Source organism: Nicotiana tabacum, chromosome 16 (assembly GCF_000715075.1).
Source record: "Nicotiana tabacum cultivar K326 chromosome 16, ASM71507v2, whole genome shotgun sequence".
Lineage (NCBI taxonomy): Eukaryota > Viridiplantae > Streptophyta > Magnoliopsida > Solanales > Solanaceae > Nicotiana > Nicotiana tabacum.
The window spans coordinates 94,896,589-94,916,590 of NC_134095.1; the positions used below are offsets into that span (position 1 = coordinate 94,896,589).

The window sequence follows — 20,002 nt, forward strand, 5'->3', positions numbered from 1 at the left end:
GATGGCTTGATACAGCGCTTGGGCCGTAAGGGGCCCCTCCGGAGTCTGCACACCCACAATGAGCGCGGGTACCCATTGTTCTGAGTGATTTATGTTATACCCGAGGGGCTGATATGAGTGATTGTGAGGTAGCCCGAGGGGCTGATACTATTCTGAGAGTAAGCCCGAGGGGCTGATACTGTTCTGAGTGAATGATACTGAGCCCGAGGGGCTGATACTTTACTGAGAGTGAGCCCGAGGGGCTGATACTATGCTGAGCGATTGATATTGTGCCCAAGTGGCGGATTTCTACTTGATATTTACTTGTTAAATTACTTGTTTTACTTGTTTTAAAAGGAATATCATTTGTTTTCTTCACTGATTTACTGCTTTAAGTGATTTTTACTGCTTGATATGGAATTGCTTTGTGCCTTTACATGTTTTCATACTTTCAGTCATTATTTATAATTACTACTCACTGAGTCGGAGTACTCACATTACTCCCTGCACCGTGTGTGTAGATTCAGGTATAGCAGAATTCGCACCTGAGCGCTGATTCCGTCCAGGCTAGGCAGTGATTTGGAGTTACGAGGTAGTTGTTGACGTCCGCCTTATCCTCTATCATTTATGTTTTCTTCAGACTGTTGTATCGGATTCCGTACTTTGTAGACCTATAGCAGATTCTGTAGTAGCTCATGACTTGTGACACCTCGGTTTGGGCTGTGTTGGGATGGTTCTTGCGGTTGTTATCGTTAAATTCTGCAATTTATGAGTATTATATTATATGTTATTACTGTTTATGATGATTAACTATTTAAAAGAGGTGTTCCATTTTGGTCGGGCTGGCCTTGTCTTCACGAGAGGCGCCATCATGATCGGGTTCGGGGCTTGGGTCGTGACAGATTTGGACATGTATTGATTGGTATGGCGGGGCCCTGTCCCGACCTTTATGATTTTATGTACTCTTAGAGGCTTGTAGACATATGTCAGGTGTATGGATACTTGTATGGCCTTGTCGGCCTATGTTTTGAGTTTACAAATGGTCATGTCAGCCTTATAGGCCCGTATGTCGTATATATAAGTTTGTATATCATGTTGGGTCGGCATATATTGAGTATTCCCTTATGTTTTATTCTTGTTATCTCATGAACGGTTTTTTGGCTCATTTACCCATGATAGTATGATAAGAAAGATATGTTACGTTGGTACTCGATTGAGTAAGGCACCGGGTGCCTGTCGCCGCCCTTCGGTTTGGGTCGTGACAAGTTCGTCGTCTTCGACCAATGACCCTAAGTTTGCAAGGTCATCGGCCTCACTATTTTGATCTCAAGGCACGTGCTGCAAGGCCCACTCTTTGAACCAATGTAATGTTACCTCGTTCTTCTCTAACTTTGAACGTTCCATTAACTTGGTTCACCACAAGGAGGGAGTCACACTTAGTTTCGATCACCTCCACCCCAAGCTTTTGGCTAGTTCAAGACCTGCAATCATAGACTCATATTTGGCCTCGTTGTTAGTCAATTTCACAGTTCTAATGGATTGTATAACTATATTGCCTGTGGGTGGCTTCAGTATGATGCTAAGTCCGGACCTCTTTGCTTTGAGGCATCGTCCATAAAGAGGGTCTAGAATCCCGAAGACGTCCCCAAGTTTACCAACAACTCACTTTCTACTTCGGGTATTAGGGACGGTGTAAAGTCAACCACGAAATCTACTAAATTTGAGACTTAACGGCTGTCCGGGGTTGATATTTGATATTATACTCGCTGATTTCGACGACCCATTTGGCCAATCGTCTCGAGAGTTAGAGTATATGAATTATATTTTGTAATGGGTAGGTTGTCATAACACATATAGGATGGCACTAAAAATATGGTTTTAGTTTCCTAGAGGCACTTAGCAAAGCGAGCACCAATTTTTCTAGGTGAAGATATCTAGTTTCGACCTCACCTAAGGTCATGCTAACATAATAAATTGGAAATTGTGTACCTTGTTCTTCCTAAACTAGGACTCCACTTACCGCTATTTTCGATACTGCCAAATACAAGAATAGTCTTTTATCTGCCCTCGGTGTGTGAAGCAGTGGCTGTCTCGATAGATACCGTTTAAGTTCTTATAAGGCTTGTTGCATTTCGGGGTCCATGTGAAGTTATTGTTTCTTCTTCAATAACAAGAAAAATTGATGGCTCTTATCAGAGGACCTCGAGATGAATTGCTCCAGGGAGACAATGCGCTCAATTAGCCTTTGTATGGCCTTCACATTATCCACTACCGTGATATCATCGATAGTTTTGATCTTGTCAGGGTTGATTTTGATTCCTCGGCTGTACACCATGAACCCGAGAAATTTACCTGACCTATCTCCGAATGTTTCTTGATTCAGCTGATGTTGTACTTCTTCAATATACTGAAGGTTTCCTGCAAATGCTTTAAATGGTCCTCTACTCGCAGGGACTTAACTAAGATATCGCCAATGTAAACTTTCATGGATTTCCCTATTTGTTCTTCGAACATTCGGTTTACTAGGAGTTGGTAAGTGGCACATGCATTTTTTAATCCAAATGGCATTAAGTTATAGCAGTATGTGTCATACTTAGTGATGAAGGAGGTCTTTTCTTGATCATCCGAGTTCATCCGTATTTGGTTATACCCGGAGTAGGCATCGAGAAAATTGAGGATCTCGTGGCCGGCGATTATGCAATCGATGTTAGGCAAAGGGAAAGAGTCTTTGGGGCATGCCTTATTTAAATCTTTATAATCCACATGCATTCTTAGTTTGTTCCCTTTTTTAGGGACTACTTCTATATTTGCTAACCGTTTCGGGTATCTGACCTCCCATATGGACCCTATCTTAAGGAGTTTAGCTACCTCGTCCTTGATGAAAGCATGTTTGATCTCGGACTGGGGTCTCCTTTTCTGCTTGACCAGATGGAATTTTGGGTCCAGGCTCAGCTGGTGAGTAGTGACCTCTAGTGGGATCCCTGTCATATCGAGATGGGACCAAGAAAAACAATCCATGTTAGATATAAGAAATTGAATGAGCTTTTTTCTGAGCTCGGGGGTTAACCCCGTGCCCAGGTATACCTTTTGATCAGGCAGATATTCGATCAGTACGACCTACTCCAGTTCTTCGACCATTGATTTGGTAGCGTCGGAATCATCGGGAACTATAAATAATCGAGAAACCCCATAATTATTGTCTTCGTCAGTCCTCTGCTTGTCCGGTTGGGTCGAGGCTGGCATCAGTGATTGCTATTTGGCTTCCTGTTTTGCTTTCGAACCTGGCTCCTTTGTCGATGCGAGTATTGATATCGGAATTACTTTATCGATAACAAGCATTTCCTTTGCGGAGGGTTGTTCCTCGTAGATCGTCTTAATCCCTTCTAGTGTTAGAAATTTTAATACCTTGTGAAGGGTTGAGGGCACATCCCTCATGTTATGGATCCACAGTCTCCTGAACAGGGCGTTGTACCTTATGTCCCCTTAGATCACATAAAACTTGGTATCATTGGTGGTTCCGGCTACATTTACCGATAATGTTATATCTCCTGTAGTAGTTTTGCAAGCCATGTTAAATCCATTTAGCACTCGGGCCACAGGCATGATTTGGTTAGGCCGAGTTGCTCTACGACCCTCGATCGAATGATCTTTACTGAGCTACCTAGATCAATTAACACATGTTTAACTCGAGTTTTTTCATGAGTACAGATATTACCAGTGCATTATTATGGGGCTGCATGATCCCTTCTGCATCCTCGCCGTTGAAAGATAAAGTTCCTTTTGGTGTGTGATCTCGGGACCGTTTTTCCCTTGTGATTGATACTTTGATGCGCTTTAACATTGGACCTTGAGTAACATCGACCCCTCTGATGATCATATAAATGACGTGTTGAGGTTTGTCTTGCTCGTTTTGTTTATTGGAATCCCTGCTTTTGAAATGATTCTTGGCTCGGTCACTCAGAACTTCCCGAAGGTGCCCGTTGTTGAATAGCTGGGATACTTCTTATCTCAATTGTCGACAATCCTCCGTTCTGTGGCCATGAGTGCCATGATATTTTCATATTTGGTTGGGATCTCTTTAGGCTGGATTGGTTTGTAAAGGACGAGGCCATTTGGTATCTTTGATACGTCCGATAGCCGATACGATGACAGCTACATCAACATCAAAGTTGTACTCTGATAATTGTGGTGCTTCTTTAGGTCCGATAGGCCTATCAAAGTCGTTCTTGCTCATGAGCTCTCAAGAGCTCTAGCCTCGATCACTTCTTCTTTCATTTCGTGCAGAATTTTGTCCATATCCGCTACTCCTACGATCTCCATTATATGGTTGGTTACGATCTCTGTTCAACCTCGGTTCTCGGTTAATATCCCTCTTGATTCTATCGACGGGTCTGATAGGATAAATGGACTCAGAAGGAGCCCCAAATTGATCGTCTTCGACCCTGATCTTCGATTGATACCGATTATGCACATCGGCCCAAGTAATAGTCGTGTATTCTATCAAATTCTACTTCAAGTGTTGTGAAGTAACCGAGCTTCGAATATTGAGTCCATGGGTGAAAGCTTGAACAGCCCAGTCATCAGCAACCGATGGCAGGTCCATCCGTTCTATTTGGAATCAAGACACGAATTCTTTGAGTATTTCGTTGTCCTTCTGACTTACCTTGAAAAGGTCTGACTTCCTAGTTTCAACTTTGATAGCCTCGGCATGTGCCTTTATGAAAGAATCTGCAAACATAGCAAATGAGTCAATAGAATTAGGTGGTAAATTGTGGTACCATATCATAGCCCCTTTGACAAGGTCTCTTCAAATTTCTTTAGCAAGATAGATTCGAACTCGTCATCCTCTAGATCATTCCCTTTGATAGCACACGTGTAAGAGGTGACATGCTCGTTTGGATCGGTCATTCCATTGTATTTAGGAATCTCGGGCATGCAGAACTTCTTGGGGATCGGCTTCGGAACTGCGTTCAGGGGGAAAGGTTTTGCACGAACTTTTAAGAGTCCAGACCCTTCAATATCGATAGTGCCCCCTGGGATTGACCCTGGAGTTGTAAGTTTTCACCTTCTTGTCATTTACCTCGATCTTCTTTTCCCCCCACTCAATTCATTTTTTCAGTTCTTCGAGCATCTTCATCATTGCAGGATCGGCCACCGACTCTTTCTCGTTCGATTTCCTTGAAACCGATTCGACCCTGTGGACAACTTCCTGTGACGGCTTGGGCTCGATCTTGCTCGGTGGGTGATTTTGGTTTTGAAGTTGGGTTATTGCTGCTTGTTGAGCCTGCAATATTTCGAAGATTAGCCGCAGGTTGATCCCGCCATCCTCGCCGCCATGAGTGCTTTGAGCGGCTGATCGAACATTCCTACAGACGCTGCCCTCAGGATCGACGACCAAATTTGCGTTGATGGCTACATGTGAGCTGACTTTTATTGGATCTACAGCCGGAACTCCATCGAGATCGACCGGGGGTGCGTTGTTCCCTGATGCTATGTTATCATTCTCGCCATGGTTACCGAAATCATTGTCAACGTGAAGGGGTGCCGATTGAGAGTTCGACATTTTAGTCCTAGAATCAAAGATACTTCAAAGAACAAGTGTAAAATAGTATGTGTTATGAAAGTTTGTACCAGGTAATAACTATTATCCTTAGCCCCACGGTGGCCGCGAAACTGTTTACCCTTAAAATTGGATAACAATTGAATTTATACGCGGCTTTAAGGATACGTGATATAACTTGATACAAATTAAGAAGACAGATTAATATTGAAATTAATGATAAGAAAATAAATGCAAACCACACAAATTGAATAGCCTTAGCCTCTGGGTTTGATCACCCTCATGTCAAGAAGCGTCTCAACTAATGTTAGAACTGAACAACAAGATGGTAAGAACTAGAAATGATCAGTATATTGCTTTCTTTATGTGTGTTACAATGTGTGCTACAAATGATCAGACCCCCCATTATATAGTAGGGGTGTTCTACTCTTGGTACAATTCTATACAAGGTAAAAAATCTCATGATTTGCTAATTAATCGGCCTCTCCTTGATACGTGCCGAGATTTCCGCCGTGATCTCTAACTGATCCCCGATATTTTGGCCTTCTAATATTTGGCTCGACAAGTTCCCTCGATCTTGTTCGGTCCTAGAGTCTCGAACTTAACTACTTGACTTCGCTCGTTGGTTCGATATAACCCGATCTCGAGCTCTGACCTGTTACGCTTCAGCCTCGGCTGGTCGTACAATGGACGAACCCGATTTCGATCGTATACACTTAGTAACAGTATTTGGAAGTTTGACAGCTTTGTAGTACTAATCTTCCTACAAGTAAAAACCTTAAAAACGAAGCAGCTAATTCCGGAACGAATTTATGATTCAGAGAAAATATATAGGACATTTATTAGTTTTACTTGATTGCAAATGTATATGGAAGTAAATAAATTAAAGGTTGATTTTGGCAATCTTTTTATCTGTTCTTCTCTATTCCTTTTATTATAACTTAGATTTACCCCTACAATAATCTTTTCTTAATATTTTGGTCGGTGTATAATCTAGTTGGTAATTTCCTTCCGTTATAAGTTATATGAGAAGTAATATATGTTTAAACAATTGCATTTATGAGTGAGATTTGGATATTCGAAAATAAATAATAGTGTGAAATCAAAGATTGCTAAGAATTCTTAGGGCCGTGTGATTTTAATATGGCATATGGCCTGCTAAATCAGTGTAAAAGCCGCAATCGAATTATAATGCTACTTGCGTATGCATTCAAGCATTTACCTTTAAAAAAAAAAAAGACTAACATAGTCAGAGATCATATAAAAAAGGAATTTATATTGCAACATACTTTTACACACTATTGAATTTTGTAATCTTAAAAATAAATACAAAAATATTACCTGCTACAAAAATTAAATCAGTATGATATTTTAAAAATTCTTTACACCATCGATGAATATTATTTCAACTCTTTAGAAAATATATTATAAACATCATGAAAAATAATTTAAGTCTGAACAATAATAATGTCAGTAGAGTTCTTCAATTTGTGGACTGCTTTGCAATTATGAACAATATAAGTAGAGTTCTTCAAAAATGTATTCTCTTGTTTAAGATTACTGTATTTTATATATAAATACTTTTCTTGCGACATTATCATTTTCTTTGGTCTAGGACTATCATGTACGATATATCATTGGCAAAAAATTCAAAGTCCTATATTTGTTATTAGAAACATTTTCCAACATATAGCGAAAAATTAAAGATATAATAAAGGAAAATAATAAGTAACATGCAAGTCCGTTTTTCTGGTTCAACATGGTATACGGAGATTACAATCCTAAGTGTAATTAAAATCTGTATCTTGAACACGAAAAAGTCTTGGATCTTAACTCAACAGCTTTCGCCTTTCAAACATTTGAATCCCAAGCAATTGACCTAATAATTAACTTTATTTTTTCTTTATTTTTGGTTTGCCGTTTTCTAAAGCAAAACCTTGTGTGGCTGGTGTGACAATACCAACATGTTTAACATTAATTAAATTAGATGATTACAAAGTAGAGAATTCAGAAGCTTCATTATATATATATATATATATATATATATATATATATATATATATATATATATATATATATATATATATATATATATATATATATATATATATATATTAAATGTGAATCTTCTTAGAGCCTAAAGAACATTGTAATATCAAAATTTTCGGGCTTTTTTCACTTTTAGTCCGTGCCAGAAACTATTAATATTTGGTAGTCAAAAACGTGTATAAAAATATAATTTTTCTATATAACATACAGAATGTATATATATACAAAAAAAATATACATTTTTTCAGCAATTATTTTGAGAGTGGCTATACGGTGTCATTTTCTCATAATTTTCCATAGCAAAAATAAACTGGTTACCTGCAATTTGCAAACCATATCAGGTGACCTGGTGCAACAATTAAACCTCTATACTGAAAATTCTTTTTTAATCAGTGCTTACAATCCAAATCCTATAGTATTATAAATGAAACCAATAATTTGAAGGAAATAATGAAAGAGTGTGACAGATCACTTGTTATCTGTCTCACTACTATATAAACCACACACAGACACAGTCCTCTGTCCCGCTAAAAACTCAAGTAGCTAGAGAGAATATAATGTTGCAATATTTTTATATTCCTCTTCTTCTTCTTGTTGTTCTGAATTTTGGAGTAGTAGCGATTAGCGAAAAAGCTTTGGGTGAACAAGAAGCAGACCGAGTAAACCGATTACCCGGTCAGCCGCCGGTGAGTTTCAAGCAATATGCTGGATATGTTACTGTCAACGAGACTCATGGAAGGGCACTTTTCTACTGGTTTTTTGAGGCCACTACCAATCCTCACAACAAGCCACTTCTCTTATGGCTCAATGGAGGTAACTACCAAACAACACATAAATATATTTATTTTAATTCACACAAATTGTCATTCTCCATAATATTACATTTTTTTATGTATGCTCATCCATAGTGATGGAGTAGTTTATTAGCTATGTTTGAATCCGACTCAATATTTGTGACCTGAAAATAAATATATACTATTATATTTTGAGGTCATAATTGTAAATTTAATGGTTGACACTATCAAGTTATCCGTTTCTTTCAGTTAGGTGCATCTATCTTTTGATGCCATAGTGTCGAAGTTACACTCCACACAAAATTAAGTTTGTGCTAGTTACTAGTATTTGTTTTTTCCTGTCCCGTCATACAATTTATTTCTGTATGTACTACAACCTTGACATGTTGCTATCTTATAGTTATGCATTGAATTTCATATCTTTCACACTACTCCAGCCGTGGATAACATGAAAATAATAACATTTGATGATCTATCGTAGTCTTAGTTATTTATGCCTGTACTTTTTTTTTTGGTTTTCTACCCGGTATCCGGTACTCACATTGTGCCCGATTAAATTCGGATTCGCACCGGAAAATCCCACATTGGGGGTAAAGCGCTCCCTAACAAAGGCGACTTCATACCCAGAGTTTCGAACTCGAGACCTTTGGTTAAAGATGAAGGAGTACTTATTGTTGCGAAAGTCAAATGTATATAGTGTGAATAAGTCACAACTACTATACCAAAAATTATGACAGCCACCAAATAATAAATAAGACAATAAAGCAACAATAAAAGGAACACCAGAATTTACGAGGTTCGGCTAATTTTGCCTACTCCTCGGACACAACCAATATTTTATTTCACTCCAAAAATACAAGTGAAATAATACTAAAGAGAGAAGATACAAATGCCTTAAGAAGATAAGAAGGCAAATGAGAGGTATATTTAAATCCTAAACATTAGGCCTTCTTTTATAGGGGGAAAATCCCCCCCATTTCTACTTCCCAACCGATGTGGGACAATTTGACATCTTCAACAAATCTCCACCTTGGCAAAATTCCACATCTTCAATTCTCTCTCAATAACAAATTTTGGTTGTGTTTTCATCTTCAATCTTCAGTGTTCAACAATGTTGATCAAATTCAAACAATATTGAAACTTGATCGTAGTCACCACTTTTGTGAGCATATCAGCAGGATTCTCTGTAGTATGAATTTTCTTCACTGTGACTCCACCTTCTTCTATGATTTCTCGTACAAAATGATACCGAACATCAATGTGTTTCGTCCTTGCATGATAAACTTGGTTCTTCGCTAATTGAATAGCACTTTGACTATTACAAAAAATTGTGATACCTTTTTGTTCAACACCAAGCTCCTTTAGCAATCCTTGAAGCCAAATTGCCTCCTTTACTGCCTCTGTAATAGCCATGTACTCTGCCTCTGTTGTAGACAAAGCAACTGTTGACTGCAAAGTAGATTTCCAACTAACTGGTGTCTTTGCAAAAGTAAACACATAACCAGTAGTTGATCTTCGTTTGTCCAGATCACCCGCAAAATCTGAGTCACAATATCTAATTACAGACTGATTGCATTCCTGCTCAAAAACTAACCCAACATCTACAGTATTATGAATATACCGTAGAATCCACTTCACAGCTTGCCAATGCTCCTTTCTTGGATTATGCATATATCTGCTAATAACTCCAACAGCTTGTGAAATGTCAGGTCTCGTACAGACCATTGCATACATCAAGCTACCAACAGCATTTGCGTATGGTACCCTTGACATATACTCCTGTTCGGCTTCATCTTTTGGCGACATTAGTAGTACTAAGGTTAAAATGGGGAGCAAGTGGAGTACTAACTGGCTTAGTCTTTTCATCTATGCCAAAACGTTGTAGTATTCTTTTCAAATATTCTTTCTGAGATAAACAGAGTTTCTTTGAACGTCTATCTCTTATTATCTCCATGCCAAGAATTTTCTTTGTCTCACCCAGATCCTTCATCTCGAACTCCTTCTTCAGTTGAATCTTCAACTTATCAATTTCTTCCGAATTCTTGGAAGCTATCAACATATCATCAACATATAGGAGAAGATATACAAAGGAACCATCTTTAAGCTTGCGCAAATACACACAATGATCGTATTTGCTTCTCTTGTACCCTTGCCGCAACATAAACTCGTCAAATCGCTTGTACCATTGTCTAGAAGATTGTTTCAATCCGTACAACGATTTTTCAAGTTTGCAAACCATATTATCTTTTCCAACAACTTTGAATCCTTCTGGCTGAGTCATGTAGATTTCCTCCTCCAAGTTTTCATGTAAAAACGCAGTTTTTACATCCATCTGAACTAATTCCAAATCCAATTGTGCTACCAAAGCCAACATAATTCTAATGGAGGAATATTTTACAACTGGAGAAAACACTTCATTGTAATCAATTCCCTCCTTTTGAGCATATCCTTTGGCCACCAATCTTGCTTTGTAGCGAATATCTACTTGGTTAGGAAATCCTTCCTTCTTTGCAAATACCCATTTGCACCCAATTGCTTTCTTTCCCTTTAGGAGATTGGCCAATCTCCATGTATAATTCTGATGAAGGGACTGTATTTCATCATTCATGGCAATCCTCCACTTATCTTCTTCTGAACTTTGGACTGCATCTTTATAAGTGGTAGGAACATCATCAGCTACAATTGAGGTTGCACAAGCAACCGTCTCTATGAGACGAACAGGTTTCGTTATTGTTCTTTTTGGCCTGCTGGTTGCTATTGATTCAAGTTGTTGTTGAGGTTCCTGAGTTGGAATCTCCTCTACTGGCTCTCCTTCCAGAGGGTAATCTTCATTTGTTTCCTCCTTTGCTTCTTGTGTAGAAAAAATAAATTTTCCCCCAAACTCCACCTGCTTAGAAGCACCTTCATTTTGTTTGGTATCTTCTGTTACCTTATTTACCATAGCAGATTCATCAAAGGTAACATCCCTGCTGAATATTACTTTCTTTGTCATAGGACACCATAAGCGATATCTTTTGACTCCAGAAGTAATTCCCATAAAAATAGCCTTCTTTGCCCTTGGATCCAATTTTGACTCTGTCACATGATAATATGCAGTTGAGCCAAACACGTGCAAAGAGTTATAATCTACAGCAGGTTTTTCATACCATTTTTCAAATGGTGTCTTGCCATCAATAGCAGCAGATGGTAGACGATTAATGAGGTGGCATGCATATGTAATTGCCTCAGCCCAAAATTCTTTGCCCAAGCCAGCATTGGACAACATACACCGTACCTTCTCCAGCAAGGTCCGGTTCATACGTTCTGCCACTCCATTCTGTTGTGGTGTATGTCTAATAGTGAAGTGTCGGACGATGCCATCATTTTCACAGACCTTATTGAAATGATCATTTTTGTATTCACCTCCATTGTTTGTGCGAATGCACTTGATCCTCCTGCCCGTTTGATTCTCTACCATCGTCTTCCATTTGAGAAAAATTCCCAGCACTTCATCTTTGCTTTTCATTGTATACACCCATACTCTTCGGGAAAAATAATCAACAAAGGTTACAAAATAGTGCTTCCCACCCAATGAAGGTGTTTTGGAAGGACCCCAAACATCAAAGTGTACATAATCCAAAATGCCTTTAGTATTATGGATCGTTGTACCAAATTTAACCCTTGTCTGTTTCCCTTTGACACAATGCTCACAAAACTCCAAATTGCAAGCCTTTACTCCTTTTAACAATCCTTGATTTGATAGAGTTTTCAAGGATTTTCCTCCAGCATGTCCCAAGCGCATGTGCCATAGCTTGGTTGCTTCTGCGTCTTTGTCGTCACTGGATGTCATTGTCGCTGTCCCAATAACTGTACTGCCATGATAGCGGTACATATTATTATTCTTCCGATTAGCCTTCATTACCACTAGTGCACCGGAGCATACTCTCATCACTCCATTTTCTGCAATGATTTTAAACCCTTTTGATTCTAGGGCTCCCACAGAGATGAGATTCTTCTTCAAATCCGGTACATATCGAACATCTGTCAATGTTCTGATCATTCCATCATGGTTCCTTAATCGTATTGAACCAATGCCATATGAGGTAAGAGGGCTGTTATCCGCTGTGTGGATGACTCCATATTCTCCTTCTTGAAATTCCACGAACCAGTCCCTGTTGGGACACATATGATAGCTACAAGCCGAGTCCATCAACCATATGTCTGATGATGTTGATGACTCTGTTGTAACTAATGAGAAGTCTGAATCATCACAATCAGCTATATTTGAATCCATAATGGCCTTTCCATTGTTATGTTTGGCCTTATTCTTCAACTTCGGACAGTTTTTCTTCCAGTGCCCTTTTTCTCGACAAAAGACACATTCATCTTTGCTGGGTCTGGATCTTGACTTGGATCTTCCCTTCTTTGTCCTCGTTTGATTTTGAGGACGACCCCTTACAAATAGTGCTTCCCCTTCTCCGCCCTTCTGTTTTTCTCGTTTTCTTTGTTCATAGTTGTACAAAGCCGAACAAACTTCTCTGAGAGAAACTTCGTCATTTCCATGGAGTAGAGTAGTTTCAAGGTGCTCGTACTCATCAGGAAGTGACGCCAACAACATCAAGGCCAAGTCACCATCATCATAAGTTGTATCCATATTTTGCAAATCTGTGACCAACTTATTGAAACTGGTGATATGTTCATTCATCGTGGTACTAGGAACATAGGTGAAGTGTAACAGTATCTTCTTCATGTACAATTTATTTTGACTGTTTTTCTTCAAAAATTTATCCTCCAGTGCTTTCCATAATTTACTTGCAGAAGTTTCCTTTGTGTATGGATATTTCTGCTCTTTAGCAAGGTAGGATCGAATGGTACCGCAAGCAACATGGTTGAGAATCTTCCAATCTTCTTCTCCAATAACATCTGGTTTCTTTTCTTCAATGGCCAGATCTAGCCCTTGTTGAAAAAGTACATCTAGAACCTCGCCTTGCCACATCCCAAAATGTCCGGACCCGTCAAATATTTCTACCGCAAATTTTGCATTTGACACGATTCTTGTCATAAGCGAAGATGCCAATGATGACGTATTGTTGACACTTGATGTAGATTCTTCTTGTTTATTGTCTCCCATTTTTGACACAAATATTATTTAATAGGTGACGACACAAATCAAAATTATTTTCTTTCTGGTGTGGAAGATCAGACTAAGCTGCAACCACAGAGCATACTCAGACAGAACCTTGACTCAGTTACCAAGATAAATCTTTTCTGATGTGGAAGATCAGATGCGGCAACCACAGAGCATACTTAGACAGTACCTTGGCTCTGATACCAATTGTTGCAGAAGCCAAATGTATATAGTGTGAATAAGTCACAACTACTATACCAAAAATTATGACAACCACCAAATAATAAATAAGACAATAAAGCAACAATAAAAGGAACACCAAAATTTACGAGGTTCGGCTAATTTTGCGTACTCCTCGGACACAACCAATATTTTATTTCACTCCAAAAATACAAGTGAAATAATACTAAAGAGAGAAGATACAAATGCCTTAAGAAGATAAGAAGACAAATGAGAGGTGTATTTAAATCCTAAACATTAGGCCTTCTTTTATAGGGGGAAAATCCCTCCCCCAATTCTACTTCCCAACCGATGTGGGACAATTTGACATCTTCAACACTTATCACTCCACCACAACCCTTGTTTATACATATACAATTACAATGTACAACCACACTGTAAAATTTGACATTATAGGCTAGCTGTTGGATATATGTTATTGGCCGTTGATATGAATTTCTTTAACAATCAATTCTTATCAAAATATAAGATAGTCTCCTATTAACTATGAGCGAAATGAACTAATCACTAGAATTGATTAGATTACAAAACGAAAATGCTTAGAAATATATAATTTTCTGTTTTGTCTAGTTAATTGTATCATATGTTTGAGGGCTTTGTTATTTTTTTAGTCTGTCAGAAACCAATCATTCTTGTAGTAAGTACTATATAAATTAGAATTCTCTTGCTTAAGCAAGACAATATATATGGCATATTTCCGTTATTTGGTAATAAGATTTGGTAATTAGACAATTCTCTGTCAGAATTTAACTCATTATCACATTTTCATCCTTAATGCCGGCAATTATTAAGTTGCTACAATTATTACGTCTAACTTATAACCATATCTATAGCTTTGTGGACAAGATGAATTGATTGATTTCCTTCCTATAAATTTTGTGGATAATATGAATATTGAATAGACACCCAACTCTACAAGGATGGCTGGGTTTTTTTAATAAGTATTGGAATTTAATATTGTTCAAGCTTTTGACCAATCGCTGTCATGTTGAAACCATGACCTTCTATCAGCAAGAATATTTTTGTTTCAAAAAAATTGGACCTAAGGTAATGTACATACAACATATATGTAGACAAATTTTCTATTGAAATAATACCTTAAGACATTCGATCGAAATGAATGGGCAGCTTTAAATTATGATAATGTCATAATCTCCAGCTATGCTTAAAAGCAAAGACAAGTAATGAGAATCATACCATACAACAAAGAAGAAAAACATGTGCAAGACTTTCTGGATTTTTATGGCACCTAACGAATTAACTTTCATCATTTCATTTTCCTCTTTTTTTTTCTCTAATTAATAAATTCACTCTAGGTATAATTACAAATGATATTTTGGTTTTATTTTTCCTTTTAGTCGAGGGTGGAGATTGATAGTAGGGAAAAAAATGTATAAAACCAAGAAGTTGCCTATGGTATACTTTTTTTTTTTTTTTTTTTTTGTCATTTGAGAAAAAAGTGAGAGCTTTAACCCTCTTCCTGATATAGATTAAAAAGAAAAGAAATATTATTTATTGATTTAATTTTTGGCGCAAGGGTGAAAACTGAAACAATATTACATAGTCAAAAAAGAAACGAAGAAAACGAAAATGTTTGGCCTGAAAAGGTAAATAAGTGTAATGATTCACTCACTTTTTTTTTCTCTTTGAAATGAAGGAGAGGATGATTGAAGCTTAACTACTAATTTATGATTCTCTCCCGAAACAGATGGCCCAACTTATGGATATTGAGCCCAAGTATGAAAATCAAAATCCCATTTTCTAGTAAAAATTGCACATGGCGCTTTATTTGATCGCCCTCATTTAACCTATACCCATTTTCTAAAAAATTTATAACTTGTATCCATTTTTTAAATAATTTCAACCCCTTTCTCCTCCTCCTTCTCATCCCTCAACCTCTTTTTGAAGTCCGTGACTAAAGGTCTGATCCAAGTTTTAGTGGATAAGAGTTTCATATATCTTAGTTATTTTAGTTAACTACCACGAATTCTGGATTTCTTTGTGAATTCTAACTCCAGCAGCAGTGATACTGGATTTAGTTAGCAACAGAAAATTGAATTTGAACTTTTTTTTATTCACAAGACGAAGATACGAGATGGTGATCTAAATCCCCTCCAAGAGGTAAAATTTCAATCACGGACTCCAGACATTTTCCCCAGACTTTTAGATTCGAAATTGACAAACGTAATTGGGTTCCAATTTTACTTCACTTTTTTAAAAAATGCACAGATTTTTTATCTGTTTATGCTGAGACTAACTGGTTTGAATCACAACGAAAACCCCTTTGTTTGTGCCATCTCTTAACATCATCTGTTTTGATGGATGGTTTAGTTTAAGCTTCTGGGAAGCATGAAAACCATAAGCCAGTTACAAAACAAAAACTTCAGCTCTAGAGCTGAAGTTAGTCAGTTACAAACAAAAACTTCAGCTCTAGAGCTGAAGTTCGCCAGTTACAAAACAAAAACTTCAGCTCTAGAGCTGAAGTGCTGAAATTCGTCATTTACAAAATAAAAACTTCAGTTCTAGAGCTGAAGTTCACCAGTTACAAAAACAAAAACTTCACTCCCGTCTACTAGAATGCTGAAGTTTTGCGTGATTGTCTTTGCTACTTCAGCCCCGTATGCTGAAGTTACGCGAAAAAATGGGTACGCTTGCAATTTTTTTTGCAAAGCGGGCACAAGTTAAAACATGATCCAATAAGCGGGTATAGATGCAAATGCTCCCATTTTCTACTATTTTGGACCTTGAGCCCAAGTATACACATAAAAATGTCTCATTTCCTATAACTAGGAGTGACAAACGGGCAGGACGGATCGGATCTGGTTCGGGTCAAAAATGGGTAATAAAAAACGTATAAATTATCCGACTCGATCTATATTTAAGACGGATAAAAAATTGGTTAACAGCGGATAATATGGGTAACCATATTATCCATGACTTCTTGCATATGATCACTTTTGGAGAATTCTTAGTCTCCCTAACTTGAGGAACCCCCAATTTGAGGCTTTATAAATGTAAAAGTTAGACTCATTGGTTATACATTTTATAAATGGATAATATGATTCTTATCCATATTTGACCCATTTTTATAAAGTTAATTATCCAACCCATTTTTAGTGGATAATATAGGTGGTTAACCGTTCTCTAACTATTTTTTCACGCCTACCTACAATTATGGCTCAAGTATTAATGTCATAAATGGTTAGAAAAATACTTCATCCTTGAACCTTTAATAAGTAGATTCGTTGAATGTCAAACTAGTGTTCCTAAACCTTTGGGGTTTGGCTATTCTAATCCCGGTATAAAATCTGAAATTACATTTATCTCGTGTTTGGTTATTGGATTAACTAGTATCAATATAAATTTGGTACCAAAATCAGTATTATCTATCGCGGGTTTAAATCCTTGTTTTAATGCCCTCATTTTTTACAGAACTGGGTTAATTAGCTGAAGTTTGTCATTGACATTTCAGGCCCAGGATGCTCATCAATTGGCTACGGTGAAGCAGAAGAGTTAGGGCCTTTCTTCACACAGAAAAATAAGCCAGAGCTCAAGTTCAACAATTTCTCATGGAATAAAGGTAAAGAGGAAAATTAAAAAGATTGCTGAATTTATTGGATAAAAAGTTACTTACATTTTGATTTAAGTTTTGTTGAGCATAAGTACTTGTCAGACCTTCATCAAAGAATTAGAAATCAAAATCTCTTCGTAGTACTAATAATTGTGTATATTAATATTAATATTTCCAGCTGCAAACTTATTGTTCTTGGAATCCCCCGTTGGTGTTGGATTTTCATACACAAACACCTCTAGTGATATCACTGAGCTTGGAGACACTGTTACAGGTAAAGAATTAGTTATTCTACGAATTTAATTTGATTTTTTCCTCACAAATGCTAACTTCTTAAATTTATCTCTGCTCCTTATTTATCAGCCCAAGATTCATATAAATTTCTGGTCAATTGGTTTCGACGATTTCCACAGTTCAAGTCCCATGAATTCTACATTGCTGGTGAAAGCTACGCTGGTAAAGAAAAAAAAACTCAAACACCCAACACACAACATGTGGATTATCTCTTTTTGTCAACTTATTTCCTTTTTGTATATAATCAACTCATCATATATTTGGCTAACGATTCATTTTTTCAGGGCACTATGTTCCCCAGCTAGCAGAGCAGATCTTCGACAACAATAAAAAAGTCATAAAAGAGGACTACATAAATTTCAAAGGATTTATGGTACGTTTTTACCAACTCCATCTCGACCATTACTGCAGCAAATTAACATCTTATAGTCAGAGGCGGATTTAGAATCATTTACGAAAGTTTAGCTGAACTTATCATCTGAAATACATACATATAATAAAATCAAATTCCTTATAAGCTCATTGACTTTAGATTTTGAATTCACCTCTATTAATATGTAATGACACAATAAGAGATGCTCTCATTTATCAAAAACGTTATTACGATGAGTTACGAAAAAATGAAAAATTGCAGGTAGGGAATGCATTGATGGACGACGAGACAGACCAAAAGGGAATGATAGAGTATGCATGGGATCATGCGGTGATATCAGATCATTTGTACCATTCCATTAAGAGAGTTTGCAATTTCAGCTTGGAACATCCTGGCGATGACTGCGACGATCTTCTTAATCAGTATTTTGATGTTTACAAAATCGTAGACATGTACAGCCTTTACGCCCCTAAATGTGTTAACAGCAACTTCAGTACCACACCCCTTCCAACTATTCCTGGAGTTGCCCCCAAGTCCTTCTCCAGAATTGTAAGTCCGTACTCGATATTTATATCAAGCCTAAGTTTAGCATGAGGAGGGAATTTTTTATTTATTTTTATTTTCTGGCCTAAAGATTCAAAATTGTAACATGCAGGAAGGATGGCACAAAAGACCAACAGGCTACGATCCTTGTCTGTCTGATTACACAGAAATGTACATGAATAGACCAGATGTTCAAGCTGCACTCCATGCAAATGTCACCAAAATTCCTTATCGATGGACTCATTGCAGGTCAGCAATGCCCTTTGTTATTTTAACTTCTTTTTATTGGAGTATATTTCGTTTTCGAAAAATCACTTGTCATTTCTGTGTAATATGTTTAACTTTAATTTGCTTGTTAACTGGAACTAGTTACCTGAAAATTACATAGACAGTGTAGGTAAAAATTTCCGTGTATATTAGGTTTATTATCTTATATGTAACTAATAATCTTCTTATTTTGCAGCGACAATATTACGTTTTGGAGTGACGCACCATCTTCTATGCTTCCTATCATCAAGAAACTTATCGATGGTGGTCTGCGCGTTTGGGTGTATAGGTAAGTGATAATAGATGCATGTAATTTTCTTTTGAAGATTTTCAATTGAGGGAAAAAGAGTAAAAGACCAATATTTAATAATCCTAAAATTCTATATCTATTTATTTTTATCAGTGGAGATACCGATGGTAGAATCCCAGTCACTGCTACAAGATTAACTTTGAGAAAACTTGGATTGAAAATCAATGAAGATTGGACTCCTTGGTACACTAACAATAAACAGGTATACATATTACTTATTTTTCTTTTATGGTATATATTTTAATTACTTGAAATTAACATTGTACTTAACATTGAGAGCTAATCTAAACGTGGGAAATCTTAATAGGTTGGTGGATGGACAGTTGGCTATGACGGACTATCCTTTGTGACAGTAAGAGGAGCTGGACATCAAGTTCCAACATTCAAGCCAAAGCAGGCTCTACAACTAGTTAGACATTTCTTGGCCAATAAGAAGCTGCCATCTGCCCCGTTTTAGCATTTTCCTTCCTTTTAATTAGTGTTAATCCCGGGTTGTATTATTAAGCCATACTCGTGTAAATGGACAACCATAAACGCATGCAATGGAAATGGAATTCAGCCGATATTATTAGTGTTCAACAATTAAGACCAATTTCCACCAGAAGTAGCTAGAGGGCTTTAATTTATTGCTATTTCGTTTTAACTGATTTAATTTTCGAATCCATCTTTATATAAGCCAACTGGCTTCACAGATATTCCAAAGTTTGGCGATATGCAACATCATGTAATACTTCGTTACTTCTCATTTTCTTTTACATGCGGCAATAATTGGCCATGATGGGAAAAGGTGTTATTTGGACTCATTGGAATTTGTACGTAAGCACGTTAGACGCGTGAAGATGATGATTATGCGCCTAGAACTTGATATATATTTATATATTAATGTCACGAACCAAACTGATGAGCCGCGACGGG

At 37.3% G+C, this 20,002-nt stretch overlaps 1 protein-coding gene across 1 annotated transcript; it reads left to right on the forward strand.

Moving 5' to 3' along the window:
- The first annotated feature begins 8,066 nt into the window (after positions 1-8,066).
- Positions 8,067-19,788, forward strand: LOC107768510 (serine carboxypeptidase-like 34). The gene is made up of 10 exons (XM_016587638.2): positions 8,067-8,401; positions 17,202-17,309; positions 17,479-17,574; positions 17,664-17,756; positions 17,879-17,967; positions 18,229-18,516; positions 18,623-18,759; positions 18,974-19,066; positions 19,181-19,289; positions 19,395-19,788. The coding sequence occupies exons 1-10, from the start codon at positions 8,146-8,148 to the stop codon at positions 19,542-19,544; spliced, it is 1,419 nt and encodes a 472-aa protein (XP_016443124.1). The 5' UTR covers positions 8,067-8,145; the 3' UTR covers positions 19,545-19,788.
- The last annotated feature ends 214 nt before the right edge of the window (positions 19,789-20,002 follow it).